The 17,751-nt window shown below is 35.0% G+C and overlaps 1 protein-coding gene across 2 annotated transcripts in view; it reads right to left on the bottom strand.

Annotated features, from left to right (window-relative positions):
* NDC80 (NDC80 kinetochore complex component) overlaps nt 1-17,751 on the bottom strand; it is a 62,302-nt gene that overhangs the window by 27,571 nt on the left and 16,980 nt on the right. For both annotated transcript variants that reach the window (XM_049620371.1, XM_049620372.1), the window contains 6 exons: nt 15,511-15,604; nt 14,189-14,295; nt 13,304-13,448; nt 10,486-10,691; nt 4,880-5,032; nt 2,482-2,571 (listed from right to left, as the gene is read on the bottom strand). In XM_049620371.1, coding sequence (XP_049476328.1) covers nt 2,482-2,571; nt 4,880-5,032; nt 10,486-10,691; nt 13,304-13,448; nt 14,189-14,295; nt 15,511-15,604 — 795 coding nt within the window. The remainder of the gene's footprint in view (nt 1-2,481; nt 2,572-4,879; nt 5,033-10,485; nt 10,692-13,303; nt 13,449-14,188; nt 14,296-15,510; nt 15,605-17,751) is intronic.

The raw sequence follows: 17,751 nt of genomic DNA, 5'->3' as shown, positions 1-17,751 counted from the left end.
GAGAGAGAGAGAGAGAGAGAGAGAGAGAGAGAGAGAACGAACTAACACTACAATAAGTAGTTTAGTTAAAATCAGGACTTTCTTGAAAGTCTTCCCTACTTTGGCTTTTGGCTTTTATAGCATTTTCTCTTCCAGTGATCTCCAACTATTTTGTCCACTTCTAAGAGTTTTCCCCATAATCTCCTTCCTTGAATTGCTTAAGTGGTGCTATTTCTCAAGATTTAATCCTCTGCCACTTTCCTCTACATATTCTAAGAAATATCACTCACATCTGGCTTCAAAGTATCATGTATATGGTAAAGACCCTGAAATGTGTATTTTTAGACTTGATCTCTCCCCTATGTTCTGAATCTATTGTTTCAGCTTCCTTTTGGAGGTCTATTTTCTGTAAACAGTAAGCTCAACATCTCTAGTACTCTCCTGGTCACATGCACTCATTTTTTTCTCTGCAGGGTTACCCGCACCGGGAAAATGGAAGCCACTGTCAGTGCTTCTTTCTCTCTTAGCTTTAAAAGTCCATCAAAAATGCTTGGGTTCTACCTCAACATTTCCTAAACCTGTCCACTTCCTTCTATTCGTACTTTGGTTTAACCTCTTAACAATTTTAGTTGCTTCCCCACAAGTCATTTTTTTCTATGCCCAAAGGGGTTTTGCAAAAATGCAAATCTGATTAGCATAACCGCAGGTCAGTCTTTTTTCTCCAAATGGTAGTTTACATTTTATATAAACTTGTTATATTTACCTTTGGAATATTAATATTGGGCCCAGCCTATAGTACACATCTTATAATCCCCATTTTGTTCACCCCCCCAAATTTCCTGCTTATAGCCCTTAAAAAGTTTCAAGTCTGGGGTGTCTAGGTGGCTCAGTCAGTTGACCGTCCAACTCTTGGTTCAGCTTGGGTCATGATCTTGTGGTGTGTGGGTTCGAGTCCTGTGCTGGGCTCTGTGCTGACAGCCTGCCTGGAATGCTCTCTCTTTGCACCTCCCCTGTTCTCTCTCTCTCAAAATAAATAAACATTAAAAAAAGTTTTAAAAAGTTTCAATTCAGTTTGAAAATCTATAGGTTTAGTGCCCATTCCAACAGAAGAGAGAAATCAAACTGAAGGAAGCTAAGGGAAGACTTCATCTTGAATAACAGTCACATCTGTGGAGTACCTGTTAAAGCAGTCCCAATTCCTTCTTTCCAATGTGTGATGTTACAGAAACCCCAAATTATAATAACAATAGTATCATGAAACTGCCCACTTATCTAATGTTACAAAGTTTACTATTTTTTTGATTGGAAATTCTTTCTAATACAAAGTAAATCTTGATACAATTTGTTAACATGTAAAAAACGTGGGTTACTTGCATAATTATTCGTTTAATGCATAGGTTTTATTTCCAGATGAGAAAAAAAAATTTCTATTCCTGGTAAAGATAGGATTTTGTATCTTGAAATGCCACAATAGTTCTTGAAGATATGAATTAACTGGGGTTTTCCTTCAATTATTTGGTGTCACATAAACAATACCTTTTGTTTGCAGTTGAGAAGTAGCTTCTTAACTTTTCTTAATCAAGTATAACAATATTTAAAGATTACCAAATTGATAGTACTGTTCTCTCTGAGAGATATTGGTCATATCATGTTTCAAGTATCTTAGAAGAAGGAACTTTCTGAAACTTGTTTTTGGAAATAGACTTTTATAGGCATTTGAGTTCCCCTGAATTTCATGGTGCGGAGTGAAAAATTTGGTAAATAAAAATCTCTTAATTTATCATAGCTACTTAGCCTCTAGCCCCAAATGATATATATCTACTTTTAAGGGAGCCATGTCAAATTCCTTTTAGCACAAAAAGGGATATTAAGGGGTGCCCATCCGGCTTAGTTGGAAGAGCATGCGACTCTTGATCTGGGGTTGTGAGTTTGAGCTCTACACTGGGTATGAGATTACTTAAATAAAAATAAAACTTAAAAAAAAAGGATATTAAATTATTTCAAGTTGAAGGAGGAAATTCTCCATTTAAAGTCAAGGGAAATTTATTCAGTTTCGTATCACTTCATCAATGATATGTAAAGCCTAGAATGTTTAAGTTATTTAAAAAATTACTTCAAATGTTTCCAAGTCAAGGGTATACCCAACTCTCATTTTCTATAATATCTTATTAAAAGTTCATTCCTTAACAATTAAAAATTACAAATCACATTTAAGTGTTAAATATCTTACTTTTGCTTTTATTTTTTTTATTTAAAAAAAATTTTTTTTAACGTTTATTTTTGAGAGACAGAGAGAGACAGAGAATGAGCAGGGGAGGAACAGAGAGAGGAAGACGCAGAATCCGAAGCAGGCTCCAGGCTCTGAGCTGTCAGCACAGAACCTGACGTGGGGCTCGAACCCACAGACCGCGAGATCATGTCCTGAGCCAAAGTCATTGCTTAACCGACTGAGCCACCCAGGCGCCCCTTACTTTTGCTTTTAATAACTGTTTTGTTACTTACTTGTTCTAAAGTATCCTCTAAGCTCATTTTTTTATTTAGAGCTTTATTAATTTCTTCTTCAGTTTGGTTCAATAGTTCCTTAAGTGGCACCTACAAAAGACATAGGATTAGGAGATCCATATGATATATGTAATTACAAAATTTCTCATGAGGCATCTACACATTGCAATAGAAGGAGCCAATTTTGGAGGAAAAAAAGTGAAGTTATGATATTTTTAAACTAAATTAATACATCAGAAATAAGACAATAAAACTAATTTTCAATGTAATTTTTCTAACTGTAGAATGCAACTTGCTTTTGCTTTTCAATACCTGGAATATTTTAGATTTGCTTTATCCATTCTGGAGATACACTGCTATTATTTAAACATTTTATAAGTATACTTATTTTAATGCACTATCTTTCTTGAAAACAATTTGTATTTTTCTCTTAATCCTTTTCAACTGCTTAGTTTCACAATTATCTGCTTGTATTTCTTCTTTTTGCTATTCATTGGAACTCCACTGTAATAGAAAAGACTTGAAACACAGCAAATATCCGCCAGCAGGGAATGACTGAATAAGTTACACATGGAGGAGTCTGAGGCTGCAAAAAGAACTGGGAAGATCTTGAAATACAACTGCGGAGAGATAACCAGGGGAGGTTGTTCCATGAAAAAAAGCAAGATGGGTGTCCAGAATAAGCAGATGTTTACCAGTTTATTTAAGTAATGATAAAAGTCAGGAACAGCCAGATGGGAGAGATGCAGAGCGTAAGGTACTCGGAAAGGGATGCAGAGCTTCCATGCCCTCTGGGTGTGCCACTCTCCCTACTTCTCCACATGTTCACCAGTCTTGAAGCTCATAATCTGCTTGCATTCCTTATGTTCGTCCTCTGTTCGAATAGTTTGCCATTACTATGTTTTAATTGAGGTCAAACTCACTTTAAAATGGTTAAACTGAAATCATTAAGTTAAAATGAATTTAATATAAAACTACTTCTTTTAAAGTGTATAGTTTAGTGGCATTTAGTACAATGTTGTGTAATCACACCGCCTCTTGTTCCAAATCATCTTCATCACCAAAAGAAAATTTTATGTTACTATGTTTTTAGTAGGTCTTTTGAAGTTATTAATTGCGGAGTTTTAATTTTGGCTGCTCTTTTTCTTTGAAAGATGCAATGCCTTTTTAATCTAAGAACTTTTCTCCAAATATTATTTGTGACGGTTGGGTTGCACCTTCTGGATGCTATTTCTATTTCTATTGTTCTATTATTATGTAAAACTATGTCCAAAGATCACAGAAAAACTTTCCCCTTTTCCAAGAATATGCATTCTTTTTGTATTGGGTAATCCTTCCTATACTGATTTGATGTAGGTTTTATTTTCTTGCACCAGTGTCTGTCTACCTGCCTACCCAGCTATTGCTTGAGAAACAATTCAGTAAAAGATTAAATGTTTACTGGGTGGATTTTTTCTATTGAAAATGAGTCTGACTTTATTTAATCACAGTCTGTTCACCAAATAAACTGTGATCATTGGGAAAGTAGGAACTGTATCTTTCTGGGTGTTTCATCTCTAGCACCTAGCTGGTATGGAACTTAATATGTACTCAATAAATAATGTATTGAATGAATGATTCTCAAGGGAAAAATGCATAGCTTTATACTCTGATATTCTTTATTCGAAAACTAAGTATTTTGAAAGTTGACATTTCTGTGGGGGCTAATAAAATACTAATATCTGTGAATAACTAAGAAGTTGCAATAGAACGATTTAAAAATTTTCTTCTCCAAATTACATCCTTGGACATATTTAAAAATTAGGTGCACACTTTTCATTATTGACTACTGGTGTTACTTAATGTCCTGTTATATTTCATGCCTTCATGTGTGTCCTTGTACCTGAAACTCTTTCCCACAGACCATCCCAATAAATACCTCATCTTTTAAGACTTCATTCCAGGTTCACCATTTCTGTAGAAACTTTTCTTTCTCTTTAATTCTGGTAAGAATTGATCAATACCATATCTTGTAAACATTTCTAATAAAGTACATATATAGCAATTATTTATTTATATCTGTCTCTATTGGGACAAGTATCAATTTAAGATTAAGAGTCAGGTAATTTTTCTCTTTATAATCCTGGTGTGTATTTTAAATGTAATCAAAGTTTCTATCGGATAGTTGAATTGATAAAGTAGGTAGAGAGGAAGAAAAGGCTTTGTAATTCAAAGAGAAAAGTATAATAGATTTCTAACTATCAAAAAGATGGAAGATAAAAGGTTTTAGTGTTTTATTTCCATGCTCTGACCTCAGTCATGAACAGGCTGATGTTTAAACTATTAGTTATAAATAAATAAACATCAATCATATCATTTAAAAATCTTTTGAAGATTAATTAATCTCATGATTACTTACATAAACTTGAGCTCTGTATTTGACAAGGCAGTTGGCACCAGCTTCAGGATTAAACTTAATTTCAAAGTCATAACCTTTGGAATTTTCAGCACCCTTAGGAATAAGTTTTAATTTTCTGGCCAACTTGTGATACTCAGATAATTGTGTTTCAATCTGTAAGAACACCAAAATAAATGTTAAAGTAAACCAAATAGTCCTATTCCATATGGTTTTCAACTGGCATCTGCAATTTTACACAAAAATTATACGTATTTTTTTTAGTTTTGTAATTTGGTATATAAGAATGAAAGATATTATTCACAATCTGTAGGGTAATTTAAAAACTATAATTAGTAAGCAATATCCTACTGTTCTTTCTTATCTGTTCTTATCTTACTGTTCTTCCTAATGTTCTTCTCATTTCCAAATAGCTCGGAACAAGAATCCATATCTAGGTATAAACTGAAATTTACTTTTGAAAGTGTCAGGCAGAGAAATCATGAAAAAACACAAACTTTAGATTTATCTTTCAAAAAAATTTTTTTTTACATTTATTTACTTTTGAGAGACAGAGACAGAGCACAAGTGGGGGATGGGCAGAGACAGAAGGAGACACAGAATCCGAAGCAGGCTCCAGGCTCTGAGCTGTCAGCACAGAGCCTGACGTGGGGCTCGAACTCACAAACCGTGAGATCATGACCTGAGCCAAAGTCAGATGCTCAACTGACTAAGCCACCCAGGCGCCCCTGGATTTATCAATTTAAAAAGTAAACATTTCTTTTTTTGTTTTTTTTTTATTTTTGAGAGACAGAGAGAGGGCACGAGCCGGGGAGGGGTGGAGAGAGAGGGAAAAACAGGATGCGATGCAGGCTCCAGGCTCTGAGCTGTCAGCACAGAGCCTGATGTGGGGCTTGAACCCATGAACAATGAGATGGCCCGAGCCAAAGTCGGATGCTTAACCAACTGACAGCCACCCAGGAGCCCCTAAAAAATAAAACATTTCATTTATCTAAAATAAGTGAAATGTAATCATTTAAGTCTCAAATGTTATTTTAACAGAAATATTTTATTTTTAAAAAAATGTTTATTTGAAAGAGAGAGAGAGAGAGAATGAGAGGGGTAGGGGCAAAGAGAGAGCGAGAGAGAGAATCCTAAGGAGGCTCGCACCCCTTAAGAAAAATATTTTAGTAAAACAATTCCATATTACCTGGTCTCTATCCCTTCCTTCAGGGCTCTGTTCAAATTACATTATCAGAAAGGCTTTTGCTCAAATGTAGCCCCCCAAATTTCTTAATCCTCTTACTTTATTTTTATTCATAGCACTTATTTTTATTTTTTAATATTTGTTTATCATTTTTGACAGAGAGAGAGAGAGAGAGAGAGAGAGAGAGAGAGAGACAGAGCATGAGTGGGGCAAGGGCAGAGAGAGACACACAGAATCTGAAGCAGGCTCCAGGCTCTGAGCTGTCAGCACAGAGCTCGATGTGGGGCTTGAACTCACGGACTGTGAGATCATGACCTCAGCCAAAGTCAGATGCTTAACTGACTGAGCCACCCAGGCGCCCCTATTCATAGCACTTATTACTACCTGACATATTTATTCACTTTCACTGTGAGCTCAATGAAAGCAGCTGCATCCCCTCAGGACCTAGAAGAGTACTTGGCATTTAGCAGATATATATTACATTTAAGATTTCTTACTAATGAATCAGGAAATAATTTAAACTACTCCAATTTGTAATACGGTAGCTCTCTAGGGAGTACTAAGATATGTAGCTCTATTTGTCTTTATACTAAATGGTTTTAGAGGTAGTTGCTTCTGTTCTTCACTAACATTTTATTTATCTAAATGAAAACAGCTTTCACAAGCCCATGCACTTCATCACGTCTTATTGCAGGGAGAGTAAATGTGTGGCACATTTATTCTTTCTACAGCCAATTAAGACAGTGAAAACTGATCACACCTTTTCCTGATGAGCAGATGCAGGCTCAGTGTCTATCTCAACATAGATCCAGAAGGCTACTACCAGCCAGAGGTGGCATGCGGAATAAAAATAAGTTCAGAAAAAAAAGATGATGGATAAATGTTTACATTGAGCTGTTACATTCTGCTATCATTCTTTAATCTCTCTCTCTCTTAGTACCCTAAGGTTTTCTGGTCTATGGCCTACTCTGGCCCTCATTAGATCACTGCTTACCTATTTCCTAAATAATATTCTTCTTTAAAAAAAAAAAAATTCTTCTTTTATCCTGATCTTCCAAATAAACAGTATTTATACAGCTAATTTTAGCTAGCTAAACTTAAGAGTTCACCTGGTCCAGAGATTCATAACCTCCCCTTTCCCACATAGTGCTTGAGAGAAAAAATATATTCGTTAATGTATGTTGAAGGAACTCATTTCAGATTCACTGATGTAGTCCAACAACACCTCACTTTATTAATAAGGAAACTGAGGCTATGAGAGGTTAGATAACAGGTTGAGGTCACACAGGTATGCAATGGCAAATCCAGGGTTAAAATATAGGTTTACCAAATTCTAGGTTCAAAGACTTCTGGGATCACCACTATAGTCTACTTCTTATAAATGTCTATGTTTCTCCTTGATACACAGGACAGAGATTCTGTAGAGGATAAGGAGGATGAGAGAGTACAGATAGGCAAGGCAAAGCAAAAATATGGTGAAATAGGGCTAAAAAAGGAGACAATGTTTACTGCTCATGCTGAACTGTCCATTCCACATTAAAAATTACATATGTAGGTGTGTAAAATACAGATTTTTAAAAATGTAGAATAGTTAAAACCTGACAAAGAAACTATTGTATTATGCCTATAATGATAACATACTTTATAAGGTGACCAGGATTAAAAACTAGTATTGTCTTGTTGGGCAAAAACAGCTGCTTTCTTTGAACTACTTTTTTTTTATTTTAACAATAGCGGTAAATATATGTAAGAAATAATGTACTAAGGAAAGTGTTTGAAGTAGTAGAAGAGAAAACCTCATTACTTTTGGAACAAAACAGAGATTAAATTTTTCTCAGTGAAATATAAATTTTAGTACTATACCTACTGTATAGATAAACAAATATTAGGGTAGACAACTTCAAACCAAAATTTAATTTTGAAACTCTGTAGTCTGTTTTTTTCCATTAAAAAAAAAAAAGAGAGAGAGAGAGAGAGAGAGAGAGGGGCACCTGGGTGGCTAGGTCAGTTAAGTGTCTGACTCTTCATTCTGGCTCAGGTCATGATCTCGAGGTTCATGAGTTTGAGCCCTGTGTTGGGCTCTGTGCTGACAGTCCAGAGCCTGCTTAGGATTCTCTCTCTTCCTCTCTCTGTGCTCCTCCCTGGCTCGTGCTTTCTCTCTCCCAAAATAAATAAACTTAGACAGAGAGAGAGAGAGAGAGAGAGAGAGCGAGCCCTTAGAAAGACATGTTTTACTACCTTTTCTTAAAAAAGAGCCTTACCTTACGTATTTTTTTCTTAGGAATGTAATAGTGTATATAGCAAAAAAGATCACTTTGGAATTATTTGATAGGAAAACATTTGGTCCCTAGACAACTTGTTAACTTATTGTTTTAGAATACATTGGTGTCATGTCCATAAATTATGCTGAACCATTAAGAAAAAGTTCACGTCTATTGAGAGCTACATTAAAAAGTAAGAGAGGGGCACCTGGGTGGCTCAGTCAGTTAAGTATCCGACTTCAGCTCAGGTCATGATCTCGGAGTCCATGGGTTCAAGCCCCGCATTGGGCTCTGTGCTGATAGCTCAGAGCCTGGAGCCTGCTTCAGATTCTGGGTCTCCCTCTCTCTCTGCCCCTCCCCTGCTCACATTCTATCTCTCTTACTCTCAATAATAAAAAAACATTAAAAAAAAGTAAGAAAAATAGTGCATAGCTAAGCAAGGCAGAAGTATGGAACATTTATAAGGGACTGCCAACAAAAATAAGGACAGACTTTAATTATCTAGAAATTCATATGGTCAATGAGCCCACTTTTTCAACAATGTTGGCTAAAAGGATAATGTACTACCTACAAAATTGAAATAAAGTCAAATAATTTGGTTGTGGTAAAGTTCGAGAGTGACTGCCGTTACTGAATCTGACAGAAATGTTTAAATCCTGTTATTGCATTTGACACTGTTAATTCCTTCCTGACTCTTCCTTTCTCAGCTTCTATCTTCTTGACCTCTCTGGCTAGTCCTCAGTCTCTTTTAGGCTTCTCTTAAGGGAACTTCGTCCTTCAAGATGCTGGTGCTCCCTTCTTCCTATGTATTTTTCCTTGGTGAATTCATCTACCCTTATGGCTTCAATCACAATACATACTGAGTTTTACTTAATCTACATTGCAAACCTACATTATTTTATCCTGAGGTTCAGATACATAATAGATTAGTAGATATTTTCACTTGCACACCCCATGGACATAACAGGTCAGCATACCATTTCCATTCCTGACTGGCAACTTCTATTTCAGAGTGAGTTTTACTATTGCTTGTCCCATTGCTCAAGCCAGACACTATGAATGTATCCCTTTTCTTTCATCGAGTCTTATTTACTCTACCTAAGTAGTCAGAATCCACCTACTTCTTTGAATCTCCACTAATACACTCTAAATTCAGCTCATAACTTCTCACCACATTGCTGCCAAAGATCCTTATCTGTTTTGCTCCCTTCCAATCCATTTTTCACATGACCAAAAACAAGATCTTTCTGAAATATAGTTATCTGTTTAAAAATCTTAAGGGCTTTTTGGAACTTCTAGGATACAGTCCAAACTTTTAAATAAGAAAAGAATCTTTATCATCTAGTCTATACTTTTTCTCTTGAGTCTTTATCTGTTGCTACGTGTCCCTATCCCTTGTTATTAACCTGCAGCCATATGAAAAGATTCTGATGCCAGAGGCCATCATGCTGTTTGCTGACTCCCCTAACCTTGCCAAGATAACTCTTCCTTATACTTCCCAATTCAGTTCAGGTGTTATCTCCAGCAGAGAGCCCAACATGGGCTTGAACTCATGAACTGTGAGATCATGACCTGAGTTGAAGTCAGATACCCAACTGAATGAGCCACTCAGGCACCCTCAAGGAAGCCTTTCTAAAAATCACCTCATACATCTCCCCACACCACACACACTACATCTGGGTTAGGCATACTATATGTTTCCTCAGTACCCCATGCAAACGGGGTCTGATCTCATGGTAGAAAAATATTGACTAGATTGGAAGTTTCTCAAGGGGAGAGTGGAGTCTGGCTTCTTCTAAGCCCAGCTTCTTCTAAGTGGCACACAACAGGTGTTAAATAAATGTTTGAATAGTAAATAAGTAAAGGAAGAATGGACTCACATTGAATGAAAGGCACAAGGTTTATGAAAATTATTTTCATGGCTTTAGAGACTTTTATTTCTTGGTTCACTGCTAAAAAACATAGTTAACTTAAATCTGACTGAAAGAAATTGGGGTGTTACTGATTTGACATAAAAGGATGAGTGGATTTTAGTAAAATGTCAATGCAAAAAGTTTTACCTTTTTAGCCAATCTATTCTACCCACTCAGCTTTTCTTAACAGGGATAGGTCTTTACAAACTGTCAGTTCTGAGTTGCCACTCTAAAAATGGTATGACATACCGCCTCTTTGCCTCTGGCATATTTTAGCTCTTCATTCCACAATTGCTGTTGTTCAGCCTCCAGGTCTTTGGTTAATTTATTAATAGTCTGCTGCAGTTCATTCCTTTCATGATTTATTCTCTCAATGTCTGCAACTGAGTACTTCTGGTTATCAACAATATTCTGTAGGCGAGTATTCTCCTGTTTCATTGTCTCATATTCTAGTTCTGCATTGAAAAAGAATTTGTTAAGTTCTTTCAATTCATACAAAGAAATTGATGCCATTATTTAATAGAGTTAAGATTTCTAAATTTCCAAGTTATGTATATATATATTTTCTCTTCTTTTTGGGGGGGGATAATTCTATTTGATCTCACTTTGTTAATAACATTCCTGAAAGATGGTACAATTAAAGTTTTATGTTAGGAATATATTTCCCTATTGGCTTGCTATGATTTTCAGAAAGTGCTATATGAAAAAAATATGGCCCCACACATAATGATTAAGATTGAGAATTACTACACTTAAGAGGGATAGACTGCTGGTATTCAATTCAAATGCTTTTAATACTCCTGTATGATTCTCTTCAGTAAGTCAGAAAACCCACCAGTTTTTCACAAACAACAAAAAAAAATTTGTATTTAAATACATCACTTTATTCTTGTTTCACTGACATTTTCAGTAGTTTTATCAGATATTAAGTAACTATAATGGTTAAGTTCTTGCTTTGTCTATTTACCAAAATTTGTAACAAAAAATGACTATATTGTACTAAGACAAAATGGTACTTACAAACAGGAAATGATCATGAAAGAGAAAGAAGTTTTCAAACTTAAAATATTTGGGGTTATACAGAATAGTGTTTTCTAACCTTTTGTTATTCATAGCTTATAAAGAATATGATAGTACTTTTAAGCAGTCTGGGATAGGTGGATGAGGAAGTTCATGACCAAAGGGGCCACGAGAATCACCCCAAAGGCTGACAGGATCAAGATCTTGGCTTTGTTATAACTCAGTTGTAGCACTATACTTGGAAAGCTCCAATCTGAGCTCAAAATAAATTAAGAGCTGGTTTAAGTAAAATTTGTTATATTTATCACAGGAATCTGCACAAAAAATCCACAATGTACATTATCCATACAGTTTAAATAGGTCTCTTTCATTCTTGGCCACAAATGACTTTAAATAATCAATAAAGTTAAAATACTCAGAATAAAAACATTTTAGATTAAGTTATCAAATTATCTCAAACTAAGTCAATCTGGAATGGTAAATGATTGCTAAAGTATCTCTCTCATCTCTTCAGCTTGTAATTATTGGAAAAAAACTCTCACAAGTAGAAAGTATGAAAATTGTCTTAATTAAATACCAATGAGGAAGACAGAGTATTAATATTATAAATTATTGATTTAATTACAAATATTGCTGTAATAAAAAATTAGTCTATGGCTTCTTGTCATCACGGAGAACAAACATTAGGGACGAAGTGTAAATTATTTAGAGTTGGTTTAGAGCAAATCTAATATATGTAATTAGAGTTTGGAAAAAAATAAACTGATTAAACAAATACTCCAGATAAATATTATCCTTGACTTGACAGATGGTCAATATTCCATAGACTAAGAAATAAATCAAATATCCTAAGGACTAGCTACACAAATCCTATGTGGGAAAGACACAGCCTGTAAAATCCTACAAGAATAAAACTGAAGCAGGCAAACACCTGGAAAAAATAGCACAGTAGGTCCACAGAGTTATTCATTTGGTAAAGTGCCATCCAATGGCTCTGCCGTTTATGGATACCTTTCTTTGCTCTCCTTCTGGCACTACAGAACTATCAATCAATTCATGTGTCACAGTATTATTAGAGTTTTATGACTGATATGTGCTTATGAAAACAAAGTTAGGAACACACAAGAATATAAACAAACGTTCTTTAGTTGGGCTCTTCCTTACAGAGAATTATAGTAGTTCCATCTTTTCATCTTACTTTGCAATCAGCTTAAGCTGCCAAGTAGCTTAGGAGGCAGTGATGGATCATAAGATAATTGTAGTAGACTGAAGCCAGCAAAGATTAAAGAATCTGGTTTACTAATTACAAGGTGGAATAGAATAAATATTTATATCAGGTAGTATATGTTCTTAAGTTAGGTCCCTCTTTGCTTCAAAAAAATCAGACACCTGAAAACACGTTAGAAGGTATAGTAGGTTGACTAATTAATGGCCACCCAAAGTTATGTAGTCCAAATCCCTGGAATTTATAAACATTTCCTTATTTGGAAAAGGGGTTTTGCAGGTATAATTACATTAAGTATTTTGAGATGAGATTACCCTGGATTATCTAGTGGGTCCTGAATGCCATCACAAATGTCCTTAAAAGACAGAGGCTGAGAGAAATTAACATAAAGAGAAGAGGAGAGACAGATACACAGAAGAGGCAATGTGAGGATGAAGAAGAGACTGGAGTGACGTGGCCAAAAGTTCAGGAATGCCAAGAACAACAGAAGCTGGAAGAGATGAGGAATGAATTCTCCCCTAGAGTCCTTGGAGGAAGCTTAGCCATGCTAAATTTTGGACTTCTAGCCTTTAAAATTGTGAGCCAAAAAATTTCTATTGTTCTAGTCCACCAAATTTGTGTTTTTTTGTTTTTTTTTTTTTATAGCAGCCTCAGAAAACTAATACATGTAGAAGGCACTGAAAACTTGGTAGCCTGCTATAGCCACTCACCATTAAAGGAAAAAAGATATGGATGACAAAGCTCTCTCTGCATGTGATAAACCCCAGGAAGTCCACATTCCAGTCTGAATGTCTTCTTTTAGCATTCATTGGTTGTACTTACCTACTCTAGAAATTTCTTCATCAAGACCATTCAATTTCTGGTCAAGAATGGCTGAATGAGACTCCAAATTGCTCATGTATGCCTGATATTTTTGAACATCTGCTTGTAAGGAAGTTTTCAGTTTTCTCAATGACTCTAGACGATTCTTTAAAAGAAAAGAACATTATTATTCTTATTGATAACCATTCCATACTTTAAAGTGACACAATATTATTTAAATTCATCTTAGAGAAAAGTATATTACATTTTCCTTTCACTTTTAGAGGAAGTCAAAAGAACTAAAAGGAAACTTTGGCATTCCTACCTAATTAAGATGTACTTTTCAGGAAGTCAGTTTGGGATACAAAAAGTCAAGGGCCAGGATGAAGGAGCACAAACATTTAAAATCTGATATTTTACAGAATAGTCTAGATAGTTCAATAATATAATACACAAAATAAAATTAGATATCTGGATATTATCATTTAGCTTTTAGAAAACCCTAAGAATATAATATATTATATAAACCCACTTAACACCATTCCCTTTTCATTAACTACATAACTCAGGGCTTCTTGTAAATAGTGTTCCCTAGAGGTGTGTAACATGGGGACCTTGTTCAAAAGATCTTTTTGGTCTTATGTAAGTAGGTTAGACTCTTTCATCATATTGTGAACACCATTAGCACAAGACTGATCAATCACAAGGGAAAACAAAGCTCTAGAGACACCAAACATGTTTTCATGGGGAGTTCTGTCCAATGTAAAAAAAAATTAACTTTTAAGAAGCTTATTTTGCTATTTATTTATATCTTAGGGAAAGAAATAGCTGGCACTATCTAAGGAAATCCAAAAATCCAAAAGAGCTAAGTATATAAGCCCACTGATAATAAGCATGTTTACTAACCGGTTCTTTTTCTCTTTCTTGTTCCAATCTTGCAATCTGTTCATTCAATGCTTTGTTTTTTGCTGCTAATGATTCCAGCTTGGAAGCATCTACATTAAATAAATCCTCTGGAGAGAAAACCCCAAAACTTAGTGAGATCTCAATTCTGTCTAGAAACATTTTCCCCCAGGTTTTCACCACTGGTTTCTCCCTCACTTCCTTCTAGACTGGTCAAAATACTACCAGTGAAGGATATACTACCCTCTAAAATAGCAAACCTTTCCCTTTACTACACTGTCTATTCCCTTACCTTGCTTTATTTTTCTTCATAGTACTTGCCACCCTTTGGTTTACAGTTATTTGATTATCATCTCTGTTAGAGGTAGCCTCATAGAGCAGGGATTTTCTATCTCTTATTCATGACTGTATTCTCAGTGCCTAAATGGTGGCTTGCCCAATGTAGGCATATAATAAATACCGTTTGAATAAATGAATACTATTAATTGGCTTAACTAATTATGAAAAAAACCCCCAAAACTTCACTAGATGCTTTTTATATTAGATCACTGTGAATTTTCCTCTTTTAAAATGAAACATCATTTACCTTGGTCCCTTTCTTATGTTGGACAAGTTGAAGTTGTCCTGTTACTTCAGCAAGATACATCCCATGGCAACATAAGGGAAATGCTTTCAACTTTTCTGCCAGTAGTGGCAAGGTGATATTCTCCTGTTTGGATTGATTCCATTGGATTCCACTGATTCCATTAAATTTATCTATTTTACCCACAGTTCTACTATTTTATATACAAGACTATGTCAATAAAAGGAAAGAAATGTAAAAGAATACCTCTGGAACATTTTAGAGTTAGCTAGTATATACTGAATGTCACTAGATTATCACTGAGTGGAAAAATAAAGAATTTTTTTCTTTGGAAATATAATGGCCCATTAATTTTAATTACTCAAACAGTAAAGCAAGAATATTATAGGGATATCACAGGAATAACATTTGGTGATTACCTTCTGTGTTCCTGGTAGTGTGTTTGATACTTTATGTACACAGCCACCTAATCTTGCAAAACTTTGTTAGACAGGTTAATTAATTTGTTAAGGTCACATAGGCAGGAAGGGGTTTTGCCTCAGGTCTGACTCTAACATCAGCATTCTTTCAGCTTAACTAGCTTTTCTCCATCAAAGAAACAATGAAGACAAAAATCAGTAGGCATCCAGACAAATTTAGAATAGCTCATCTAAACACTGGGTGTGGTTAAATAAGCTATAGCTCCATGAATAGAGTTTAATACATGACTAAAAGCATGCACACTAGGAATGAGAACACTTACTCAGCTTTGACTGCAACTCTGTGTTCATCTCTTCAAAGCTGTCGGCACCAGTCATGAAACTCTCATAGCATTTTATGGTGTAGTCCAAAAACAACTGATTGGGTTAAGCAGATTTTAGAAAAAGCCATTATTCTCTATTTAGTGTGTTCCATTTTTCTAAGTGGGAATTTAAAGTTGAATTAAAAAAAGAAAGGTCAAGACTACTAAGTAGTTATATGAACTCCTATAAATGAGACACAAACCTAGGATATATAATTATGTTACACAGACTTGCTTAGTCTGCTGTTTCTAATGTGAATGAGAATGAAAAGAACACTTAAATTTGGATAATGGTGATTTTTAGTAAAGAAACCACACCTTCAGAATTTTGAGGTCAAATAAGGAAGCTTATTAATAAACGTAATTCAGGGGTGCCTGGGTGACTCAGTTGGATAAGCCTCCGAGTTCGGCTCAGGTCATGATCTCATGGTTTGTGGGTTAGAGGTCTGCGTCAGGTTCTGTGCTGACAGCTCAGAGCCTGGAATGGAGTCTGCTTTGGATTCTGTGCCTCCCTCTCTCTCTGCCCCTCCCCCCCTTCTTGCTCTGTCTCTCTCTCAAAAAAAAAAAAAAAAAAAAACATTAAAAAAAAATAAATTCAACATAAAATGCACACTTATCTTTAGGGGTAGATCATCCCTATGAATGAACCTTATGAAAAAGGTAAATGAATTGATGATCACCTAGGTACAATCAAACTGACAATGTCTAGCTGTGAAAATCAGAATGAAGGCTATAAATACACTGTTACTTCAGTCTCAAAAGTGGCATGGTTAGTAGAGATCTAAACAGTAGAGTACTAGAATCCTTAATATTTATCCAAAAGAAAGTAACACTACAGTTTGTAGTTATGTGGTGCTTTGGTCACTTTGAAGATGCATACTTTGTTAGGAGGTGAGGATGGCTGATCAGAATTTTCCAAAGCCTACATGAAAGAAATATCCCTCAAGACAAACCAATTCCCTTTGCGTGGATTCTCTAATTAAGCAACCTTCATATTATTTGGTTGATATAGAAAGGATACCCTGAATAGCATTCTTCTAACTGGAAAGGTATACCACTAATGATAAATTAATACATTTTCATTCTCTTTCAGATCAGTCTCTTATGAATTTGGTGACAATGAATCAGTTTCTTTAAGCTTGGTCAATTTTGATTTTGCAGATTAAAAAAACAAATTGAATTTCTGCAGTCAAATGTTCTGCCAGTAACAAACTGAGTTTCTGGATCTACAAAGCTGAGGCAAAGAATCTGGTGAAACTGGATATTTTGATAACCCTCTTTAATTAAAAAATAGCACTTTATAATTTCCAAAGTGCTGCTTTGTATATTGTCATCTGAAATAATAGCTAAAAGAGTGAAAATACCTTTTACTGGTTTAACCTTTAGGATAAATATACAAAAATTAATATTTAATAAATGCTGTAATTATATTTGGCTTGAAAACTGAGGTACAACTAAATGTAGTGCAGTACACATATTGCAACATGGGAGGAAAATTCTCTCAAGTAGGATCAAAGGCTTTCTAACTGTTTCACCAGCAGGGGTCATTGCTGAACCAGTAAAAGGCAGGGTTACTCTCTGTTTAAAAAAACCCCAAAACAAAAAAACTCAGATACCTCTTTGAACTATTTCCCAGGTAGAAATAAAAGATGAAACTGAAGTTCTTGCCACTTTCAAGTCAAATGCTCAAAGAGCGTAGGTTAGAATTAGAAACAGAAAATAGTTTTTCTTCTTAGGGACCTGCATGGTGATCTTTTACATGTACTAGGGCACATTAATGTTTAATTTCAATATTATAAACTATTCCTTGGAGTTGGTATTTGCTCCATTTACACACGTAAATTTGCTTATTTTAGGAAACAGGGTGGGGTTAGTTACATAGTTTCGGTTCCAATAAAGTATGGTTTGGGAACCAATTTTGGCCACCTGTTTACTTTTATCTCAACCCCTTTTTGAAGTGATAACTCAGATCTAAGTGGCAATATGGTTAACTAAAAAGGCCAAAACAAAACAAAAAACCTACAATGTAATATTTTAAGACTCAAAGATTATGCTTTGTATTGGCAAAGAATTATATTAGACTTATGTTGTCAGTATTGATATCTTCATTCTAAAACATAAAGAAATATTACATCTATACATAAAATAATGTTATGATTTACTTCTAATTTCATTGCATTTTTAACTTAGTTAACATTTCAA

The sequence above is a fragment of the Panthera uncia genome (assembly GCF_023721935.1).
Source record: "Panthera uncia isolate 11264 chromosome D3 unlocalized genomic scaffold, Puncia_PCG_1.0 HiC_scaffold_8, whole genome shotgun sequence".
NCBI classification, from domain to species: Eukaryota; Metazoa; Chordata; class Mammalia; order Carnivora; family Felidae; genus Panthera; species Panthera uncia.
This window is presented reverse-complemented; position numbering and strand designations above follow the sequence as displayed.